At 54.6% G+C, this 17,967-nt stretch overlaps 8 protein-coding genes across 8 annotated transcripts; 6 read left to right on the forward strand and 2 right to left on the reverse strand.

Annotated features, from left to right (window-relative positions):
- Window positions 1-452: 452 nt before the first annotated feature.
- Window positions 453-1,273, forward strand: BDP81DRAFT_323034 (uncharacterized protein; the record flags this gene model as incomplete). Its single annotated transcript, XM_060584752.1, has 2 exons — window positions 453-557; window positions 638-1,273. 2 exons carry the CDS (start codon window positions 453-455, stop codon window positions 1,271-1,273), a joined length of 741 nt encoding a protein of 246 aa, XP_060443720.1.
- A 1,026-nt stretch (window positions 1,274-2,299) lies between these two features.
- On the forward strand, window positions 2,300-3,559 carry BDP81DRAFT_377064 (inositol monophosphatase; the record flags this gene model as incomplete). The annotated part of the gene is made up of 2 exons (XM_060586772.1): window positions 2,300-2,641; window positions 2,787-3,559. The coding sequence occupies exons 1-2, from the start codon at window positions 2,524-2,526 to the stop codon at window positions 3,557-3,559; spliced, it is 891 nt and encodes a 296-aa protein (XP_060443721.1). The 5' UTR covers window positions 2,300-2,523.
- A 349-nt stretch (window positions 3,560-3,908) lies between these two features.
- Window positions 3,909-5,099, forward strand: BDP81DRAFT_491675 (uncharacterized protein; the record flags this gene model as incomplete). The annotated part of the gene is made up of 4 exons (XM_060595316.1): window positions 3,909-4,002; window positions 4,052-4,196; window positions 4,263-4,318; window positions 4,474-5,099. 4 exons carry the CDS (start codon window positions 3,909-3,911, stop codon window positions 4,854-4,856), a joined length of 678 nt encoding a protein of 225 aa, XP_060443722.1. The 3' UTR covers window positions 4,857-5,099.
- Window positions 5,100-5,308: 209 nt separating this feature from the next.
- On the reverse strand, window positions 5,309-5,986 carry BDP81DRAFT_482185 (Isochorismatase-like protein; the record flags this gene model as incomplete). Its single annotated transcript, XM_060594992.1, has 4 exons — window positions 5,309-5,326; window positions 5,369-5,530; window positions 5,602-5,633; window positions 5,671-5,986. 4 exons carry the CDS (start codon window positions 5,984-5,986, stop codon window positions 5,309-5,311), a joined length of 528 nt encoding a protein of 175 aa, XP_060443723.1.
- Window positions 5,987-6,023: 37 nt separating this feature from the next.
- Window positions 6,024-6,348, forward strand: BDP81DRAFT_45403 (uncharacterized protein). The gene has a single exon (XM_060592892.1). It carries the CDS (start codon window positions 6,133-6,135, stop codon window positions 6,310-6,312), a length of 180 nt encoding a protein of 59 aa, XP_060443724.1. The 5' UTR covers window positions 6,024-6,132; the 3' UTR covers window positions 6,313-6,348.
- Window positions 6,349-11,428: 5,080 nt separating this feature from the next.
- Window positions 11,429-13,243, forward strand: BDP81DRAFT_322859 (major facilitator superfamily transporter; the record flags this gene model as incomplete). Its single annotated transcript, XM_060584735.1, has 3 exons — window positions 11,429-11,486; window positions 11,687-12,052; window positions 12,105-13,243. The coding sequence occupies 3 exons, from the start codon at window positions 11,429-11,431 to the stop codon at window positions 13,241-13,243; spliced, it is 1,563 nt and encodes a 520-aa protein (XP_060443725.1).
- Window positions 13,244-13,708: 465 nt separating this feature from the next.
- Window positions 13,709-15,407, forward strand: BDP81DRAFT_482187 (uncharacterized protein; the record flags this gene model as incomplete). The annotated part of the gene is made up of 2 exons (XM_060594993.1): window positions 13,709-14,132; window positions 14,223-15,407. The coding sequence occupies exons 1-2, from the start codon at window positions 14,079-14,081 to the stop codon at window positions 15,405-15,407; spliced, it is 1,239 nt and encodes a 412-aa protein (XP_060443726.1). The 5' UTR covers window positions 13,709-14,078.
- A 377-nt stretch (window positions 15,408-15,784) lies between these two features.
- Window positions 15,785-17,373, reverse strand: BDP81DRAFT_323312 (apses transcription factor Xbp1; the record flags this gene model as incomplete). The annotated part of the gene is made up of 4 exons (XM_060584785.1): window positions 15,785-16,644; window positions 16,694-16,778; window positions 16,835-16,950; window positions 17,007-17,373. 4 exons carry the CDS (start codon window positions 17,371-17,373, stop codon window positions 15,785-15,787), a joined length of 1,428 nt encoding a protein of 475 aa, XP_060443727.1.
- Between the last annotated feature and the right edge of the window lie 594 nt (window positions 17,374-17,967).

Here is a 17,967-nt window from a genome sequence, read left to right on the forward strand (position 1 = left end):
GAAGCTTACCGATACTTTTTCATCCTCCCGTCTCTTTCTCTCTCTCACTCCCGCTCTCCTCTCTTCGCCCTGTGTCGTCCGTCTTCTACCCATCCTCTCCCGGGCCGGGCTCTCACTCAGCAAAGTACCCGATCTACACCTTTGTTTCCCAACGGGCGTCCGTGTCCGTGTCGCACACACAGCCCAGAAGCAAAGCTTCTGGCGACCAAACGAACAGGCGGCTCAGCGAAACACACCACCACCAATAACCACTGCCAACGGTCGATCTCACTCGTAAGCCTTTCCATGAGCCGGACCTCCATCATTCGTCGCACGCTTTCAACCACCACCAACACCACCCGATCCTCCATTGCCGTTACTGAATCGACGTACTGCTGCTGCTGAGGAACGCTTCGGTTTCCCCCGCAACGTCAAGCGCACTTTTCTTGCATCGTCGCAATTGAATCGCAACCATGGTGTCAGCCGCTGGAGGTATCGTCATCGCCATCCTGGTCCTCGCCATCGTTGGCGGCGCTGCCTGGGTCATCTTCACCCAACTGCGCGCCCGGAGACTAGGTGTATGTTACAAGGCTCCCCATCCTCAGCATTTTATTCCCATCATGCTCTGTCCTGCGACTAACCTGCGTTGCACAAACAGCTTCCACCCCCATCCCTCTCCTCCTACATACCTTTCCGAAAGTCCGATCCGCCGCCCTCATACGGACCCCCGCGCCCCGCGCCGAGCGGCATCGCCGGCTGGTTCAACGACAAGATCACCTCCTTCAAGAACCGCAACAATCGCTCTGCCGCCGGAGCCTACGAGCAGCCCTCCGGCGGTGCTGGTGCGCCTCGCCGGGGCTTCGGACCGCTTGACCCGGATGAGGCATGGGATGCGCGTGTGGGCCACGAGGCCGAGACGTACGGCCCTTACGGAAACTACGAGGAGCAGGAGCTGGGATACCGTGGCGGCAGCAATAATGACAACAGCTACAGCATGAACCTCGCCGCAACTCCTAACCCGCACGACGAGCCGGCGCGGGGCCGCAGCCTCAGCCGGGATGATGACGGCGGTCTAGGTGTCCACAAGGCCGGCGGCAGGAATCCGTTCGAAGATGATGCCGAGCCGAGTAACATTAGCTTGCGCGGCGTCAGCCCTAGGCCGATCGTCGACACGGGTGCGCCGCAGCAACAACAACAACAACAACAACAACAACAACAACAACAACAACAACAGCAAAAGGATAGCGGCGAGAGCCCGACAGAACGGAGGTCAATCTTCCGGGAGAACGTATGAGACGGTAGCGCAGGCTCGAAAACCGATTGTGAAATTTCCCGTCTACGAGACCGCAAAGCACAAAGATGAGAAACTAGACAAGAGCCGTGAAGGAAGCAGAGGAAGGAAGTTGCAGATGAAGAGGGCAGTTTGTCTTTTTTAATCGGGAGGGCAATGCGTAACGGGTACGGAAAGCGGGCCGGGAAAGTGGGAGGAACTGGGTCTCCGGGACATGTCACGATTGGGAATGTGCAAGATATGGTCTTCTCATGAGAATTCAAAGGCGTTAGGCTTCTCTTTTGCTTTGCTTCTCAATGTTTCTAGCCTCATCCCCCCCCCTCCCCCTTTTTTTTTTCTTTTTTTTTTTCTTTTCTTTTTGGCGCGGTAGAATATATGAACAGAATGAACCGCCAAAAAAAAGCCTCGCCCATGTCTGACTTGGGGGAGAAAAAGTTAGCAGGCCGTTTCCGGTATCCCGCCGGACCGTCCGGGCAAGAAGCTTATCCCCGGGGAAGTGAAGAGTCAACCGGTTCTCCACCAGTTGATTGGGTGACGACGTTACGAATCATCTTCAATAAAGGTACTCCGTAGATACGGATACTGAGGAAAACGGCTCCGAGCTCGTATCGGATGTCGCCTGATATGAGTCCCCCGGTCGCATGCTCCGTCGACAAAGTGCCATTGGCCCGCGGCAGCACTGCGCTCCTCGCCCTGCGTGTTCCATTATCCGCCGAGAAAGTCCGCTCGGTGGGAGTAACCGTACGCCTCCCGAATCTCGCCGGGGTGGGCCGGGATACCGGTGGCTGTCCGCCCAGCCAGGGCATAATTACCTAGTACGGATTACCTTGCTTTGCCTGGGAACTATGTGCGCTCCAATCGCACCGAGCTGAAGAACATATGGTGTGAGTTCCCTGGACAGAGTGGGCAGAGGGTGAGATCCGCCCGCCTGTTTCCCCACAAAGGAACTTGGACCAGCTTTTTGTGACCTCATTCCTTTCTTCCCCCTCCAAATCACCCCGCCATCCATTCCCCTCCTCCCATCTTCTGCCCCTCCCAAAAAAAAAAAAAAAAGACCTTCCGATTTGGAGCTTTCTAAAACATTGATCGACAGCCGCCATCTCGCGAATACGTTTCTTTGAGCATACCAGACGTCTACAGGAGCTGCAATTGATTCAGTTCACAATTGGATTCCTTCCTAAGGTCCAAGTACTAAACATAAGTCGATTGTAGCTACTTGTACGGATCCAGAAACCCACCAACGACAGAAAACCATGGCGGACCTCAACCTCCAAGAAATCCACGACACCCTCCTCGAGATCGCGACCGAGGCGGGCAAGATGATCATGTCCGCGAACCCGGCCTCAATCGACCAGGACACCAAGCTCAACTGTTCGTCGACGCTCTCCTACCACCCCATTCATCCCTTGCCCATTCATTGAAGCGTAACCTCCCCCCTCCATTACCCCTTCACCACCTTCTCATCCAAAGCCATCCGTATCTGAACTAACCCTCATTGCTCCAAAAAAAAAAACAGCCGTCGACATCGTAACCGAAACAGACCAAGCCGTCGAGAAAATGGTTTCCACCCGCCTCTCCCAAGCCTACCCCTCCATCGCCTTCATGGGCGAAGAAACCTACACAAAGGGAACCCGCCTCGGCCCGGAACCGACCTTTGTCGTCGACCCCATCGACGGCACCACGAACTTTGTCCACTCCTTCCCCGACGCCTGCATCTCCCTCGGCCTAGCCGTGAACCACGTCCCCGTCGTCGGCGTAATCTACAACCCCTTCCAGGACCTGCTCTTCACAGGCATCCAGGGAAAAGGGAGCTACATGCGCCGCGGCGCCGGTCCCACCCAAAAACTCCCCCTCGCGAAGAACCCTATCCCCTTGAAGGGCCTCGATTCCGCGCTGTTGGCGTGCGAGTGGGGATCCACGCGCGACGGACCCAACTTTGACCTCAAGGTCGAGACTTTCAAGAAGCTGGCTGCGACGAAGGAGACGGGCGGCGCGATGGTGCATAGTATGCGCGCCCTGGGGTCTGCGGCGCTGAATCTTGCGGCTGTGGCGGCGGGACAGCTGGATGCGTATTGGGAGGGCGGGTGCTGGGCGTGGGATGTGTGTGCTGGGTGGTGTATCTTGACCGAGGCGGGCGGGATCATGGCGGGTGGGAATCCCGGGGTGTGGGAGCCTGCTGTTGATGAGAGGGTGTATCTCGCTGTGAGGGGGGCTCCTGGGGGGCAGAAGGAGCTTGTGGGGGAGTTTTGGGGGGTGTTGGGAGGGAAGAAGTTGGATTATTCTGTTTGAGGGAGATCGGAGCGGGTTTGACGATGGATGAACGAACGAATGGATGAATGAGAGTGAAATTTGTAGTAGATAGATGAGACTGATCACAGGTCATGGGTATCGTATGTAGATCTGCAATATAGACCATGGCTTAGAATTCCGAATATCAAAAAGTTTATCCTACCACAATATCTCACTACCTCACGCTGAATGATGCATGGAACTACCTATTTTCTACGCCCTCCTTGCCGTCACGGCGTTAAATAAAGCAACAACAACAACAACAACAACTGAGTCGCGAGGGAGAAATAAAGACCCAGAGTAGCTTGCCTATCCCTCGATAAATATTCACCTCCCCGACCTAAACGCTATGTCCAGTACTTCAAAGCCTTCACAGTCTCGAAATTGCGGAGCATGGGTGGAAGTTCTGCCGGGACTCGTCGGGACAGATGGGAGACATGACGGTCCTTTATCCTCCGCCATCAAAGCTTTGGGGATCTCACTGATGGCCAGAGGCCCCAGGGGGGCGAGCCCCTGTTCATGAAGCCGTCGCAGCGCACTCCCTAGCGCTCAAGGCTGTAGGGCGGCTCATCCCACACGCCAATGATGATCCGAACAACTACGCCGAGATATCTGCAGCCATCATGTGCTTGTTCCTGTCAGAGGTAGGGGATTCTTGATCTCTATTCGGCCTCTTGTAGGTACTCACATAAGACTGTCCCAGAAATTCTTTCCCACCTCGAGCTCTGCAGGCAGCGACAATGCACGCAAGGGGCATCGGTGAGCTAATTCAACTCGGCCCGCCGCCATTCTACATACGCATCTGGAACACCCCACAAACTTTTCGTTGGGTTCAGACCAATTCTAGTACGACAGCCTGTATTCATCATCACCTTACCTGTGCTGATATCTCAGATTCTCCATGCGTTTGAAAGTCGGGAAATCGACCTTTCTCGGGGCGCCTGAGTGGAAAGAAGAGCCCTTTCGCCGTGTAGTCGAAGACCCCCTCCAGGCCCTCTTGAGTGAGGCCTGCGCCATACCCGCCATTTTCGAAATGCTTGATCACTGTAACGACAATAGTGGATCTGCCGCCCGCAAAGCCGTGAACCAGTTTGTGGAAGCTATCAGCCGCCTGAACCTTTGGCACAAGTCAGCAAACATGACTATCGGAGACGTTACACGTTTACAAAAGGCCTCACCAGCCGACACCAGCCTCGAATTCCCAACTATCACCGTGGCTAATTCATTGAGTCACTACTGGGCGTTCTGGATTATTTGCGCCACCCAGATACAGCGATTAAGAGTACAGCACCCATAAATCTCACAAGATTGTCTTCTCATGGACGGCGAATACTCCGCGAGCAAAGCGGTGACCCAAAAGATTCTCCAGCTCTCCACTATTATCCTTGAAAGTACAGGCTATTTGATGCGGGAGGACATGAAACTCTATGGCACAGCATCTGCGTTCTTTCCTTTGCACATTGCGAGGGGTGGGGTGCGTTGGAAATTCATCGAGGCAGTGATGAGGCCATTTGTGAGCAGCTGACAAGAAACGCTGAGGTTATACGCCAGCAAGGATATGAGGATGTGTTATTGCATAGGCGGACAATACTTCTTAGTTGACATTTGGTCGACAATAGACCTCGTCAGCTGATGTCGGAGCAGACGTAATTGTGGCTGCACAGCAAGGACAACCAACAATGGCAGCACGGACGACAGGAACGGCTGAAGTGATATTAAATGATAGGAAGGAACAACGCGCTGCTCGCCCTAACAGAAATACCTGGCCTGGTGGCAAAGCATTATGCAATATCTTTGCTCTTCATTCACCACAGTACCGAAGGCATCCGCAATTTCAGCCAACGCGATCTTGGTCAACTCCTCAGCATTCGTTCCAGGGATATTGCGGTCACCGACGGCGTCTTCAACAACGATCACGTCCCACCCCTTTTCACTGGCCTGTCGAGCAGTCGTCGAGATACAAACGTGTGCCTGCCGAAGAAAGGGAAAGTTAGTCTGCTACACTTCTCCAAAAGCCTTTCTCGTCTACAATCATCGTTTACCATGTATCCAGTCAAAACCACCTTGTTCCTTCCTTCCAGCAGCCTTCAGCAACTCTTCCAGGTTTGTACCCGTGAAGGAGCCTGGAAGAAAATGCTTGGTGACCACACTTTCCCCCTCAAGCGGCTTCAGCTCTGATAATTCCTCGGCGAGCTCGGTGCCAGGCGTAAAGATGGGGGCACCAGCTGGCACTTCATGGACGACGTGGATGATCGGAGCCTTTGCGACGCGATATTTCTCCAGCAGAGAGGCTATCTTTGCTCGGGATGCTTTGATATCCGAGACGGCTAGCTTGCCAGTTGCGTACTCGTTTTGAGCGTTGATGATGACCAGGATGCTGTCGCTCGTGGAGGCTGTGGATGCCGGCAAGCCGAGCATGGAACGCATCGATACTGCAGAAACCACGGTGATTGTTGTACGCCGAAACTTCGAGAAGATCTGAAAAAGGGGTTGTACGAGTGATGATGTGAGCGGATAATACGGGCAATCGTCTGACGGCCTGTATTATCGCTGGCTTGGTGGTCAGGAGTGTAATGGGCGCGTGTCTGCCGCTTGCTGGGCCGTCAATGTATAGGACGCTGGGGTTGAATTGGGCTGGGACGTTGCTGGGTCTTGTTGAAATGTTATGCGTCTCTGTTCCAGTAGCCTTCTACTTTTACGGCTATAAGATCCGTGAGAGAATTCCCATGATACAAGAAATTACTAAGCTTTAGACAAGTCGAGAGTATATAATAACTTGAAAAACAAAGTATATCTTAACGTAGTTCATCACTGAGTCGGCCATATTACCTGTACCCAGCCGCTTTTGCTAATGTCGTCCCATCCAACTTCAATACGCGATTTCTTCCACTATAATCATGCCTGATCCTATGATTGAGTCTCGTATTGTTCCTGCGATGAATGCAGAACGTCAAAACTGACCTAACGCGAGGCAGCATGGTAACACCACTAGGTAGCTCCGGCGCAGCCCGCCGGTGGCGCTTGTGAGACAACATGAAGTCACACAAACACCACTCGGCGACGAGCCGTACCACCTGCTCACATGCTATCATGACCGAAAGAGAAGAGTGAAAATCCTGACTGGAAGGCCTGGTTTCCAAATTCGAGCCAATTTCGCCTGCGGATGAAATCGAAATCGAGATCCAAGTCGCGTGTTGTCGCCAAGCGCAGGCTCACCATCGCGTGTCACATCACACGAGATCAACGGATACCACTCACCCCCCATTGGAATGGACAACACATCTTTCATCACGTAGTTCACAGCAAAACAAGAGACGTCGTCAAAGGCGGCTCTGTTCACGACGTCGACGGCGTGGGGGTTGACGAGAACGTCAGAGCCCTATAGGATGGCGTGCGCGGGGTGGGTGGGGCACGCCGCCAGGGACCATGGCACAACCCTTGTCTCTGGCCGCTGAAGAGTCTCGTTTTGAGAAGTAAGCATTTATATCGAAGAATATCGACGTAGAACGCCGCTAATTGACGTTCCCGTTTAGTTTCGAGGGGGGCACATGTCGAGGTGGCTACCTTTTTCGACAGCGCAAAGTATCTCGTTGACAGGCAATCATGGCGGTGTGTGGTGGCCACCAGGTCCTGTGATAGGCGGAGATCAGCCGCCGTTGGACGTTTCCCAGAGCGGAAAACTCCTGGGACCCCCTCCGCCCAGAGGCAAAACCAACAAAACAGAAATAACCCGGTGGCTAACTCTTCTAGCGTTCGCCACAAGCGTTTCCCTCCAGGCAGCCAGCTTGTGACTCAAGACTGTTGATCTCTACACGTGTGAAAGGCAAAGAAAGTCAAAGAGCGTCTTTAGTGACCGAGTGCCACCCACCCCACTCCCCACGGCTTCACACCCCTCCAAGGATTCCAAACGGGAACTAGCGCAAGTTCCCATAAAGAACCCTGTCGTGGGGCCGGCCGGAAGATGATGCCTGCAGATGGGGATGCGGGGCGGCGAAGAACAGATTCAACGTCGTTGAAAGGGGGGTTTATTTGATGATATTTTGGGTTGAAGCGGTTCGAGAGAATGAGAAGAGAGAGGGAAGTGTGATCGAGCAGCCATCGGGGTGGGAGCGGCGCACTTGGTGGGAGGACAGGTTGGTCGAAAAGTCGGTGGAGTTGGATGGCGGCCCAGCACTCGTGTTGGGAAGAGGATGGAGGAGGTTCGGCGAGCTTGTTACCGAGGACTATCCGTACGAAGAAGGATAAGCGGTAAAATGCAATTAAGCCGTGTTCTGGGATTCTCTAGCGGCGTTGCATGTGGGTGGTGGAGAACTAAACACGGAGCGTAGCGGTGGGTACGGGCTTGCGGGCGGCGCTAACGATCGTGGTGGTGCGTGTCACTCGAGGTGAGTTGCGAAAAGCATAATTTCATGCTGGCGTGAGATACCTTGGCTCAGATGTGAGATAAGCTTGCAGGCAGTGCCATCAAGGCGCGAGGGTGAGGAGCATTATCTCGCAGCCGGGTGAAAGGACGACATACCCACCTGCGAATATGGAAGTGAGGCAGGCCACTTGGAACCTTGGGCTGGCCTCTCTCTCTCTGCAACCGGGCAGGACGCATGCAGGCACGCAGGCAGGGTGCACTGCAGCCGTTGTTGATGGAAGAGGTGCAGCTTGGGAGATTTGACGAGCGTCGCGTCGCATCGCACCTCGAAACGGTGTGCGGCGACCAGTTGTCAGACCCGAATGTGCTACTCTGTATTACACTACTCGGTACGGATAAAAGGGAACGTTGATGCGGAGAGGAGAGCAGGGCAGGGCAGCTGCGTGGTGCTTCCTTGCCTGTCAACAAATGCATCGACGAGGGCGCTGGGGTCGGTTGCGCTACGAGGGCCTGCAAAGTGGATGAACGGGCTCGCGACCTTGTGCTGGCCCTGGTTCGACTGCCGCTCGTCCACTTTCTGTGTTGCTGTTTGCTTTATCCGTACGGAGTGGTCTTCGATCATTTTGAAGCTGGGGCCAGGCTTGACTGGGGATGGCTTCTTTTCAAGATCTGCTACGTTTTGAACCGATCGCTTCAGTCGTGAGCTATTCGCCTCGGGCGACTTGAACCTTGAAAGGTTCCACAACATCGTCATAGCTATGGCCCTCGCACACCGCATCTTGTCAGAAACGACTGTGGGAGGGCCGCCCAAGAGTCACAGTCCTTGGAATGGGGAAATTGAGCCAGTCTGAAGGGGTGGTTCTGCTCGTCCCCGGTCATGTAAGGTCGTCGAGCAGCAGAAGACAAGTGGTGGGTGGCATAGCGCTTTAGCCTCGTTAAAAGTGACAAAAATGGAATTGATCGTTGTCAGGCGACGTGGTCTTCTTGGACGCTCCATGTGGACTCTCGTCTGAGGTGCGCACATGCTGAGTCGCAGTAGCGCATAGCAAAAGTGGTTTGGTTGTCGAGGTTGCTGCCCAGGAAATTTGGACGATGCAGTCAGTGGTGGCGGAGAAGAAGGAGGACTGCGAAAGACGGCCAAGGTGGTGGAACTTTGAGAGTCGACGGGAGTCGGGAAGTGCTGGTGTCTTGGTCCAATGAAAAGGCCCAATGACTAACGAACTCGCATACAAGGATGCGGCGCACGCTACCTTGCCTCAGGCGATGAGAAAACTGGGGGCTCGACACAGTGCAGAGAAGAAAACGTCCCAATCAGCCGTCCCAAGTGCGTCGGAGCCGCCAGCCAATAGCACCAGCACCCATGGCAGAATTGGGCCATGAATTGGAGAAGGGAGCAAGGAAAGTCGTGAGAAAATGGGCAACAGCGGGCAGGGCACGGCAGGCACACGCAGGGTAGGCAATTTCGCTGCGCAGACGAAGCCGCCCTTGGTGCCTCGACAGACACTCTGGACCGGCCCAAAACTGATGATCCGTGGAGCCTTCAAGTCTTGTCGGTCGATGCTGGTCGTGTCATGCAGTATCTTGTGTGCTTGTTGCAATCCTTGCGGTGAAATCGTTACATTCAGCCAGGGGGACTGGAAACCAGACCCGGCACTCGCGTGGGACCATCGGTAGTCGCCCGCTGGTGACGGGTTTCGGTGACGTTGACTACAATCTTTGACTGCTAATCATGACCGCCACGGGCTGACATGAAGAGAGGAAGAAAAAGGTGAGGCGTGCATTGGGGGCTGGTTGTTGGAGAACAAGCCGGCTTCTTTTCGGTGAAGATGAATTTCCTTTTTTGAGTGAGGCTATCGTGGTTTCGAGAACTAACAACTCATCATCCAATGTTTGGATGGAGGAGGGGTGGACACTGGAAGGAGGTTCTATGCCAACGACTGGCGGCCGGCAATAGTATGCGGAGTGTCAATAAGGTAGGCGCAGATTGCTTCGTTAGTTGCAGGCGGCAGTAGGTTTGGGAGAGATCCTTGGACGAGCGTGCGTGTGATGTGGTGGTGTTGGTGGTGGGTGGTGGTGGGTGGTGGTGGTCAGTTGGGTTGGAGACAAGAAGGAAACAGAAAGGCGGAAAGGAAGTCGAAGCCGTCGCAAGTGTCTAGTTCGCGCTACTTCCATCCGAGGAGCCGAAGACCGACAGCCGGGCTTCTTTCCTCCACCTTGATGTATCGCCTTCACCTTGATCACCCGCCGTCAACTCGGAAAGAGCAAGAAAACCCACCACACACGACACAAGACACATTCTCTCACACGACACGACAATCGACGGACGAGCTACTGCATCGACAGGGAATCGTAGCGCAACTTGTAAGCGGATATTCCTCTGGAGCCCGTGCGTTCAGCAACCCTGGCAGCAGTGGAGAGAGAGAAGTTGAGAACTTGGGAACTTGAGGAGAGAATTGGAACTCAGAAGGTGGGTGAGAAGGAGAGAAAGTGAGAGAAGAAACAAACAAAAAAAAGGACGCTAAACTAGCGCAAGATCCCTCCCCCGTCACCCGCATGGTCCTCAGCGGCAGCGCCACTTATGCAGATATCCCAGGCCGAATCCGCTCTCCTCCCGCATATATGCATACCCTTTACTAGCGGTGCGTGGGTGCCCTGCGCATGAGCTGCATCGTCCAGTCCGTGCAGGCGCAGTCCATCAGTTGAAGCTTCCCCCCTCCATGGCTCCTTCCCTGTCGTCGCGCGGCCAGACTTGCTGCTTTCCTCGGATGCCGTCGGTCTGGAAACCGCAATTCCCCTGTTCACTCCACCAGGTTTTGTCTCCTGCACTCCTAGCAACCTGGACTCTGGAGCACTTGCACTCCCACTTGAGCAGAGAGCCCCGCCACACTGTGTCACTGTGTGCTGAAGGCACGGGACGGTGTAAGTCGGTTCGTATCAGACGAGGAAAGAGAGCGAGACGGGATGAAAAAAAGAAAAAAAAAAACATCTCGCTCACGCCGCCCGTCATATGCATTCCTCCCACCAAACCCAGCACTTTCCGCAACTCCCATCCCACCGTGCAACTTCTACTGCATCCGCCGGCTTCCTCTCCCGCTTGCATCCGCCAGTCTTCTTTACATCTAGCTCCATCTGGCACTCCGGGTTGCTGCAAGCGCTTGTTTCCACCCTCCCACCCTGGAGGACTCGGGAGAAAGCCGTTATCGTACACGGATCCACGCCCAAGAACCAATATTTACCTCCCCTCCTCTCCTGCTTCCGCTCTTTTGCAACATTCCTCTTCTTCATCCCTCGACATCAACTCTTCTGAAGACGGACGAAATATCTTCGCGTGTATCCGTCTCCTACAAGACGTCACCGCCGCCGGCTAGGACAGGAGGAAACGTGTATAAGCGTACACGCATCCCGACATTTCATTCTTCAAGTTTCCTACGTTCCAGTAGATTCTTCGTCGAGTGTTCTGTCGCATCGTAAGACTTGAACCAAGTCGAGAGACAATGGCCCTAACCATGCAGAAAAGCCCTCGCAACCCGGACGACTTTCCCACCATTCAGCTCTTCCTCCTTGGTACGTCCAACACTGCATTCCTTAACCTGGCGTTCTCTGCCTTGCCGCGTTCCAACCACACACACATGCACACACACACACACACTCTCTCTCTCTCTCTCTCTCTCTCTCTCTCTCTCTCTCTCTCTCTCTCTCTCTCTCTCTCTCTCTCTCTCTCTCTCTCTCTTCTTCAACCACGCATACTAACGCCACCTTCTCAGCTATTGTTCGCCTCGCCGAGCCCATCGCACTTACCTCCATCTTCCCCTACGCTTGGGCCCTCGTCAAGAGATTCGAAATCGGCAATGCTGAAGATGCATCCTTCTACGCCGGCCTCCTCATCTCCTCCTTCTCCCTCGCGGAGGCCCTGATGGGCATGTACTGGGGCGGTCTCTCTGACCGTATCGGAAGAAAACCCGTACTTCTCCTGGGATGCGTCGGCACAATGTTCAGCATGGTCATGGTCGGCTTCGCCTCCAACATCTGGATTGCTCTGGCTGGCAGAGCCATCGGCGGTCTTCTTAACGGTAACATCGGCGTCATCCAGACCATGGTTGGTGAACTGGTCACCAAGCCTGAGCATGAGCGTAAGAGTCCACCCTTCTGACAATCAAGCCGTGCATTGTGCTAATCGTGTAGCCCGCGCTTTCTCTGTTATGCCCTTCGTGTGGTCCATTGGCACAATCATCGGTCCCTTTATTGGCGGTACCTTTGCCGATCCCCACGATGCGTTCCCCAGTATCTTCCCCGTCGATGGCATGTTCTACCGCTACCCGTACCTCCTGCCCAACCTCGTCTGTGCCGGTCTCCTATTGGTCAGCATCATTCTGGGCTACTTCCTTCTGGAGGAGACTCACCCCGACATGCAACCTCGCGTTTTCATGCCCGACGACACGTACGCTTCCGAGGAGACTCCTTTGCTGGAGACATCGGATGCCATGAAGAGACCTGCCGTCGACTTGAGAGATGACAACTACGGAACCGTCCGCAGTCGCAGCGCGCAGACCCCCGCCAAGAAGGCCGACCAGACCTACAACATCTACACCAAGCCCATCATGTCGCTGATTCTTGCGCTCTGCATCTTCACCTACCACTCCATGACCTACGACCATCTCTTGCCCATCTTCTTCGAGGATGACCGCGCCAGTGCCCCGATCACCATTCTCACCGACCCCTCGAGCCCCTTCTACACCCCTGGCGGTTTGGGTCTCTCGCTCCGTGCTGTAGGCATGATCATGGCAGTGAATGGTGTCATTGCGCTGTTTGTGCAGGCTGTCATCTTCCCATTCGCCGCCGAGAAGTTTGGTGTCTACCGACTCTTCATCATCGTCACCGTCCTCCACCCGATCGCCTACGTCATGGTTCCGAGCCTGCTGTTCCTTCCAGAGTCGCTTGTGTATGCCGGCATCTACTTCTGCTTGGCTGTTCGCAACGTCCTCTCTATCATCTTGTACCCTCTGCTCCTCATCTTGATCAAGGAGATTACGCCTACCCCCAAGGCCCTGGGCAAGGTCAACGGTCTCGCCGCTAGCGCCGCTGCTGGCTTCCGCATGGTCGCCCCGCCCGTTGCCGGATGGTTGTATACTTTCGGAAGCAAGGTTGATTGCACGGCCTTGGCATGGTATGGCAGTGCCGTTGTTGCAGTCATTGGTGCCATCCAGTGCTTCTCCGTGAAGCGTGAGCGCAAGTACGAGGTGAGCGAGGAGGACGCCCAGCCTTGCTTGCAGAAGAAGGAGTCTCGAGTCAGCATCAGGGAGGTGTTCACGGACGAGGAATGAATGTGTTGTCAGCTTAATGTGACGAATGTGGTTCGAGGGGGGACATTTCACGAAACGGAGTTGAAAAAATATTTCACGACCCAACCAAAAGCATGAGAAAGGGCTATAGAAGGGGAGTTTGTTTGCTTCTTGGTCGAAACAGGACGGCATCACGAATATGGGTTTGAATTTTGGAGTTGGGATCTGATGCTAGGAGTGTCAGATAGACTAGAGACACTTTTTGGTCTTTGGCAAGCATGGAGTTTTGTTGCATTTGATTCGGCGTTGGGAGCGGCTGCTACTTGGTTATTCGCCATAACTAGTTAATCGCTCTAATAGAATCCAAGTCATTCTGATGAATTTGAGTATTTGTGGTTGCGTGTGGTTTCGATGAATGATGCTCATCCCTCCTAATGAAGAGAATGACGTTGCACGATCGCTCAAAAATCAATTATTAGTTGCGATAGAACTCTGAGAAGCAGTTCTCTTGCCCTCAAGTGAGGTTGTTGAAGAGGTAAGATTCTACGAGCTTCGTAGCTCCTCCATCAACTCCAGAATTTGCAACATCTGCCCAATGAGAATCGCCACGGCAAAAACCACACACAAACGTCAAACTCACCTCTGAATTTTTCGCTCAATCACAAGCTCACAAACAACAAGCGACAAATCTCATGTGAGACTCACCCAACTTCACGTCACAACTTACAACTCACTCACCCAAGACCGGTATTCTACACATTTCCTCAGACCGTTTGCGACTTGAGCATACAGACAAAACCAGAAAACAAATCTACACCCGATACAGCAAACCCCCCAGAAAAGAAAAGCGGGGACGCATCCGCCATCCGCAAAAACCATGGTCCAAATGGAAGAAATCACAGACCAAATGGCCGACGCCATGATCGCCGAAGTCCAGCGCCGCGATGCAGAGCAAGCGGCGGCAGCGGCAGCGGCAGCGGCAGCGGCAGCGGCAGCACAATCCGTCCCCGGCGCGGCAAAGGGCGCGGCCCTACCGCCCGGTCACGCCCTCCTCAGCGGCAAAACGGCCGACGAGGTCCTCGCCGACCTGAACAAGTCCCCGCTCTTCATGACCTCGCTCGAGGAAAACGACGACGTGGCCGCGCTGCAGGCGCTCGCGTACGAGGGGACGGCGAGGGAGAATGGAGAGGAATTCAAGGAGCGCGGGAACGAGTGTTTCAAGGCCAAGATGTATGCTGATGCCAAGGAGTTTTATGGGAAAGGGATTGAGATTTTGGCGGTGGAGGAGAAGAGGCGCGCCAAGGGGGAGAAGACTTTTCATACGGAGAAGGCCAAGGCCAAGGCCGAGGAGGAGGAGGGTGCAGGGGAGGAAGAGGAGAGGGATATCGAAGTCGAAGACGACGACGACGAAATATCCAAACAAAAGGCCGTGCTGGAATCGTTATACGTCAACCGCGCGGCGTGCCACCTCGAGCTGGGCAACTTCCGCTCCTGCTGGACGGACTGCGGTCTCGCTCTACGGCTGAACCCGAAGAACCTCAAAGCCTACTACCGCTCCGCGCGCGCCCTGCTCAAGGTCGACCGCATCGCCGAGGCCGACGACGCGTGCGCGAGGGGTCTGGCGCTGGATGCGGGGAATAAGCCCTTGCAGGCCGTCGCGCGAGACATTATCAAGGCGGCCGAGCGCGCCGACGCCAAGACAAAGCGGGAGCAGGAGCGCAAGGCGGCTGAGAGGCGAAGGGAGATGTTGTTGAAGGCTGCGCTCGCGGCGCGGGGGATCAGGCACAGGGTTACGGAGCAGCCTCCTGAGATGGAGGATGCGAGGATGAGGCTTGTGCCGGATGAGGATGATCCAAAGAGTAGTTTGAGTTTTCCAGCGGTGCTGTTGTATCCGCTGCAGATGGAGAGCGATTTCGTCAAGGCGTGGAATGAGACGGAGTGTGTGGGGGATCATTTGGGGTATATCCTGCCGCTGCCGTGGGATGAGAAGGGGGAGTATGGGAGTGCTGGTGAGGTGGAGTGTTACATGGAGACGGCGAGCGGTGGGTTGGTCAAGGTGGGCAAGAAGGCTACGCTGTTGAAGATTTTGAGTGGAGGGAGTGTGGAGGTTGTGGATGGGATTGTGAGGGTGTATGTTGTTCCTGTGGCGAGGGCCAAGGGGTGGATTGAGGAGTTTAAGGTGAAGAAGGCTGCCGAGAAGAGGTAGTTGGGTAGGTTTGAGGAGAATGGCCTATACTTGACTGAATGATGATGAAAATGGTTAGAGGGAAGATTTTTAGTATGAGTTGCTATGAGTTGCTATGAATGCGAAGAAAGAAACCGTCATGATTGGGATGTTGACTATTAAATGCTGTTGAATTCCACCAAACACTGGACCTAACCCTCGACTTTTAGACATAAAGCTGGATACAAGCGACAAGAGATTCAGCAAGTTGAACTGTTCCAACCGCAAACATTATCTGGCACCCAAGACAGAAATACAAAGTGAGTGCGCGAGCAAAAACATGGGAATCTAGAATACGTTCAAGTCGTCCGAGTCATCCATTCTCCTCCCTGTCTGTCCCGCTCAACCTCCTCAACAGTTCACGCAGACGTGGCCCGCCGTCGCTTGCTGCGGTGTAAATCGGAGCTGTCCAAGTCGCTCTGATATCCAGACTCCTTACGAGACGCCGTCTTGAGCGTCATGAGGCCCAGCGCGGCATTCTGTTCGGCAATCTCGGCGTCAGACTCTTCTTCCCTGCGCCGTTCAGACTGGAAGCTCAGCGCGGGGCTGCTGACGTGGACACTCTCGCCGCTGCTCTCACGGCCGCCATCGCTGTCATCGTGGTCGACAGGACGCTTTTGTGACCACGGCGGACGAGGGGTAGGCGTGTGCCTATTCAGGGGCGTGAAGCGAGGGACGGCGCTGAGGTATGGATGAGGTGTATGGGCTGTGCGGTAGATGTCGTCGGCCAAGCGGTACGGCTCCGGACGGTTTGCGGCCACCCATCCGGAAGTTGGGGGCTGTGAGTGTCGTGCTGGAGCCTGATGATATCCAAAGCTGTAGCTGACGCCGTCTGAGCCGTTGCTGGACGCCGAGTCCGGGCATGAGCGGTTGCCGCCCTCCCCGTCGGTGTCGCTATACGGGCTCATGAGGCGAGTTGTGTTGAGTCGGAGTCTTCTGTCGTCACGAAGAGGTCGCATGGGCCGTCGTTCGATGCTTGGCATGTGCCCGAGCGCAATCGGAGGGAGAGCGTGGTGCTGTACTTTGCGTGACCGGCCGGCGTCTTTGATGGCGTCTTCGACGATCCGGTGGTCGATCACCATGCGTTGATACTCTGGCGAGCCTGGCGGGACGCACATGGACGGGAAAGATGGGCCAAAGATGGGGATAAGGGCTCCGGCAATGTTGTAGCAGAACGTGGCACATACTGCCTTGGCACATTCATACGGCATCCAGTATCCTGGAACGGTTAGCTTTCGAAACTCAAAAGTAGAAACATCTTGACCAACCTTGGGCTGCTATTGCGCCTCCAGTGATGCTGTGAGTGATGTCCTTGAGTCCAGGGTTGAGGCTCAACATCTTTGCCGGAACAGTCTGTATCTGTCAGTGGAGCTCTCAACCTACAACCTAGAATCGCCATGGAATCCTACCTTGGAATATTTGCAACACTTGAAGAACGGAGTCATGCGGACAAGACCGACGTTGTAGTCCCACATGACGGTGAAGTCGTTGTCCTCTCCAGGCACTTTGAACTCATACTTGAAAACTAGACAACTCGGTCAGCAAAGGCAGCCGGCCCATCTCGAGATTAAAACCACAAACCTTCAAAGCTCTCCCGCCCCGTCTTCTCGAAGAAGTCCTTCTTCCCGCTGTTGTAGGGAATATGGGCACATGACTCCTGGATACGACCAAATGGCGAGACACGAAAGCGATGGACTTCGCGGCGGGATAGGTCGTCCAAGTTTTCAAAGGGGTAGTATTTGATGACTCCGCGAGGCTTGTACTTGGACACTGGAGACGGGTCCTTGGACATCTTGAGCTTCGGAACGACGGGTCGGTCAAGATATGGTGACGGAGCTCTGTCTGAATAGCAGGTTCCCGGCGAGGACGTTGCAGGACTTGGGAGGAACCGAGGGGCAGGAAGAGGCCCCGGAGGCGACGGGTTAAGAAGAGAAGATACGGAAAGCATCTTTCCGGCTGTTTGTCGGTTCAAGATGTCTCGAAGGCGGTGCTATGCTGCGATGCAGAAAGGACCTGGTGAACCGGCGTAGGCGAACCTATTCCTAAAAAGAGGGGGGGGCGATGGAAGACTTAAGACAAGTCCTGCAGCAATAGCGAGACCAGGTGTAGAGGTAATGGCCAGCGGATTACCAGTAAGGTCTTTGGCAGTCGGCAAACACTTGATGTCTTCGTTCCGGGGGTTGGCGACTCAACATCCACGGGCGTGCAGCACGCTGGCAAAGTTTTCCAGGACAAGGGGGTTCGAGATTGTCGCTTTTCTTGGAGACACGGCCAATTCTGCAACGGATCCTGCACTCCAGTACGGGGCTCGGGGCTTCTCCTTGAGTTTCGGCGCTCTCGGTGCAGATTTCTTTGTTGCGGTGTCTTGGAATCGACCTCTCAGCATTGAGGTCTCCGTTTGTGACCGGCCACCGCTCTTTCTTTTGCCTTATCGAGGTGAGGCTACAAAGTGATAGATGACTGGTAAGATGGTGGAAGTAGGAGACAACGAGAGTACAGACTGAAGGCGGTCTAATATGTTTCCCTCAGAAGAGAGCTCACG

This window comes from Colletotrichum phormii (assembly GCF_030913505.1).
Source record: "Colletotrichum phormii strain CBS 102054 chromosome Unknown BDP81scaffold_13, whole genome shotgun sequence".
Taxonomy (NCBI): Eukaryota; Fungi; Ascomycota; class Sordariomycetes; order Glomerellales; family Glomerellaceae; genus Colletotrichum; species Colletotrichum phormii.

Excerpts from the sequence above, each read along its gene's own strand:
- BDP81DRAFT_45403 (XM_060592892.1), top strand. The coding sequence starts at position 6,133 with ATGGGCGCGTGTCTGCCGCTTGCTGGGCCGTCAATGTATAGGACGCTG.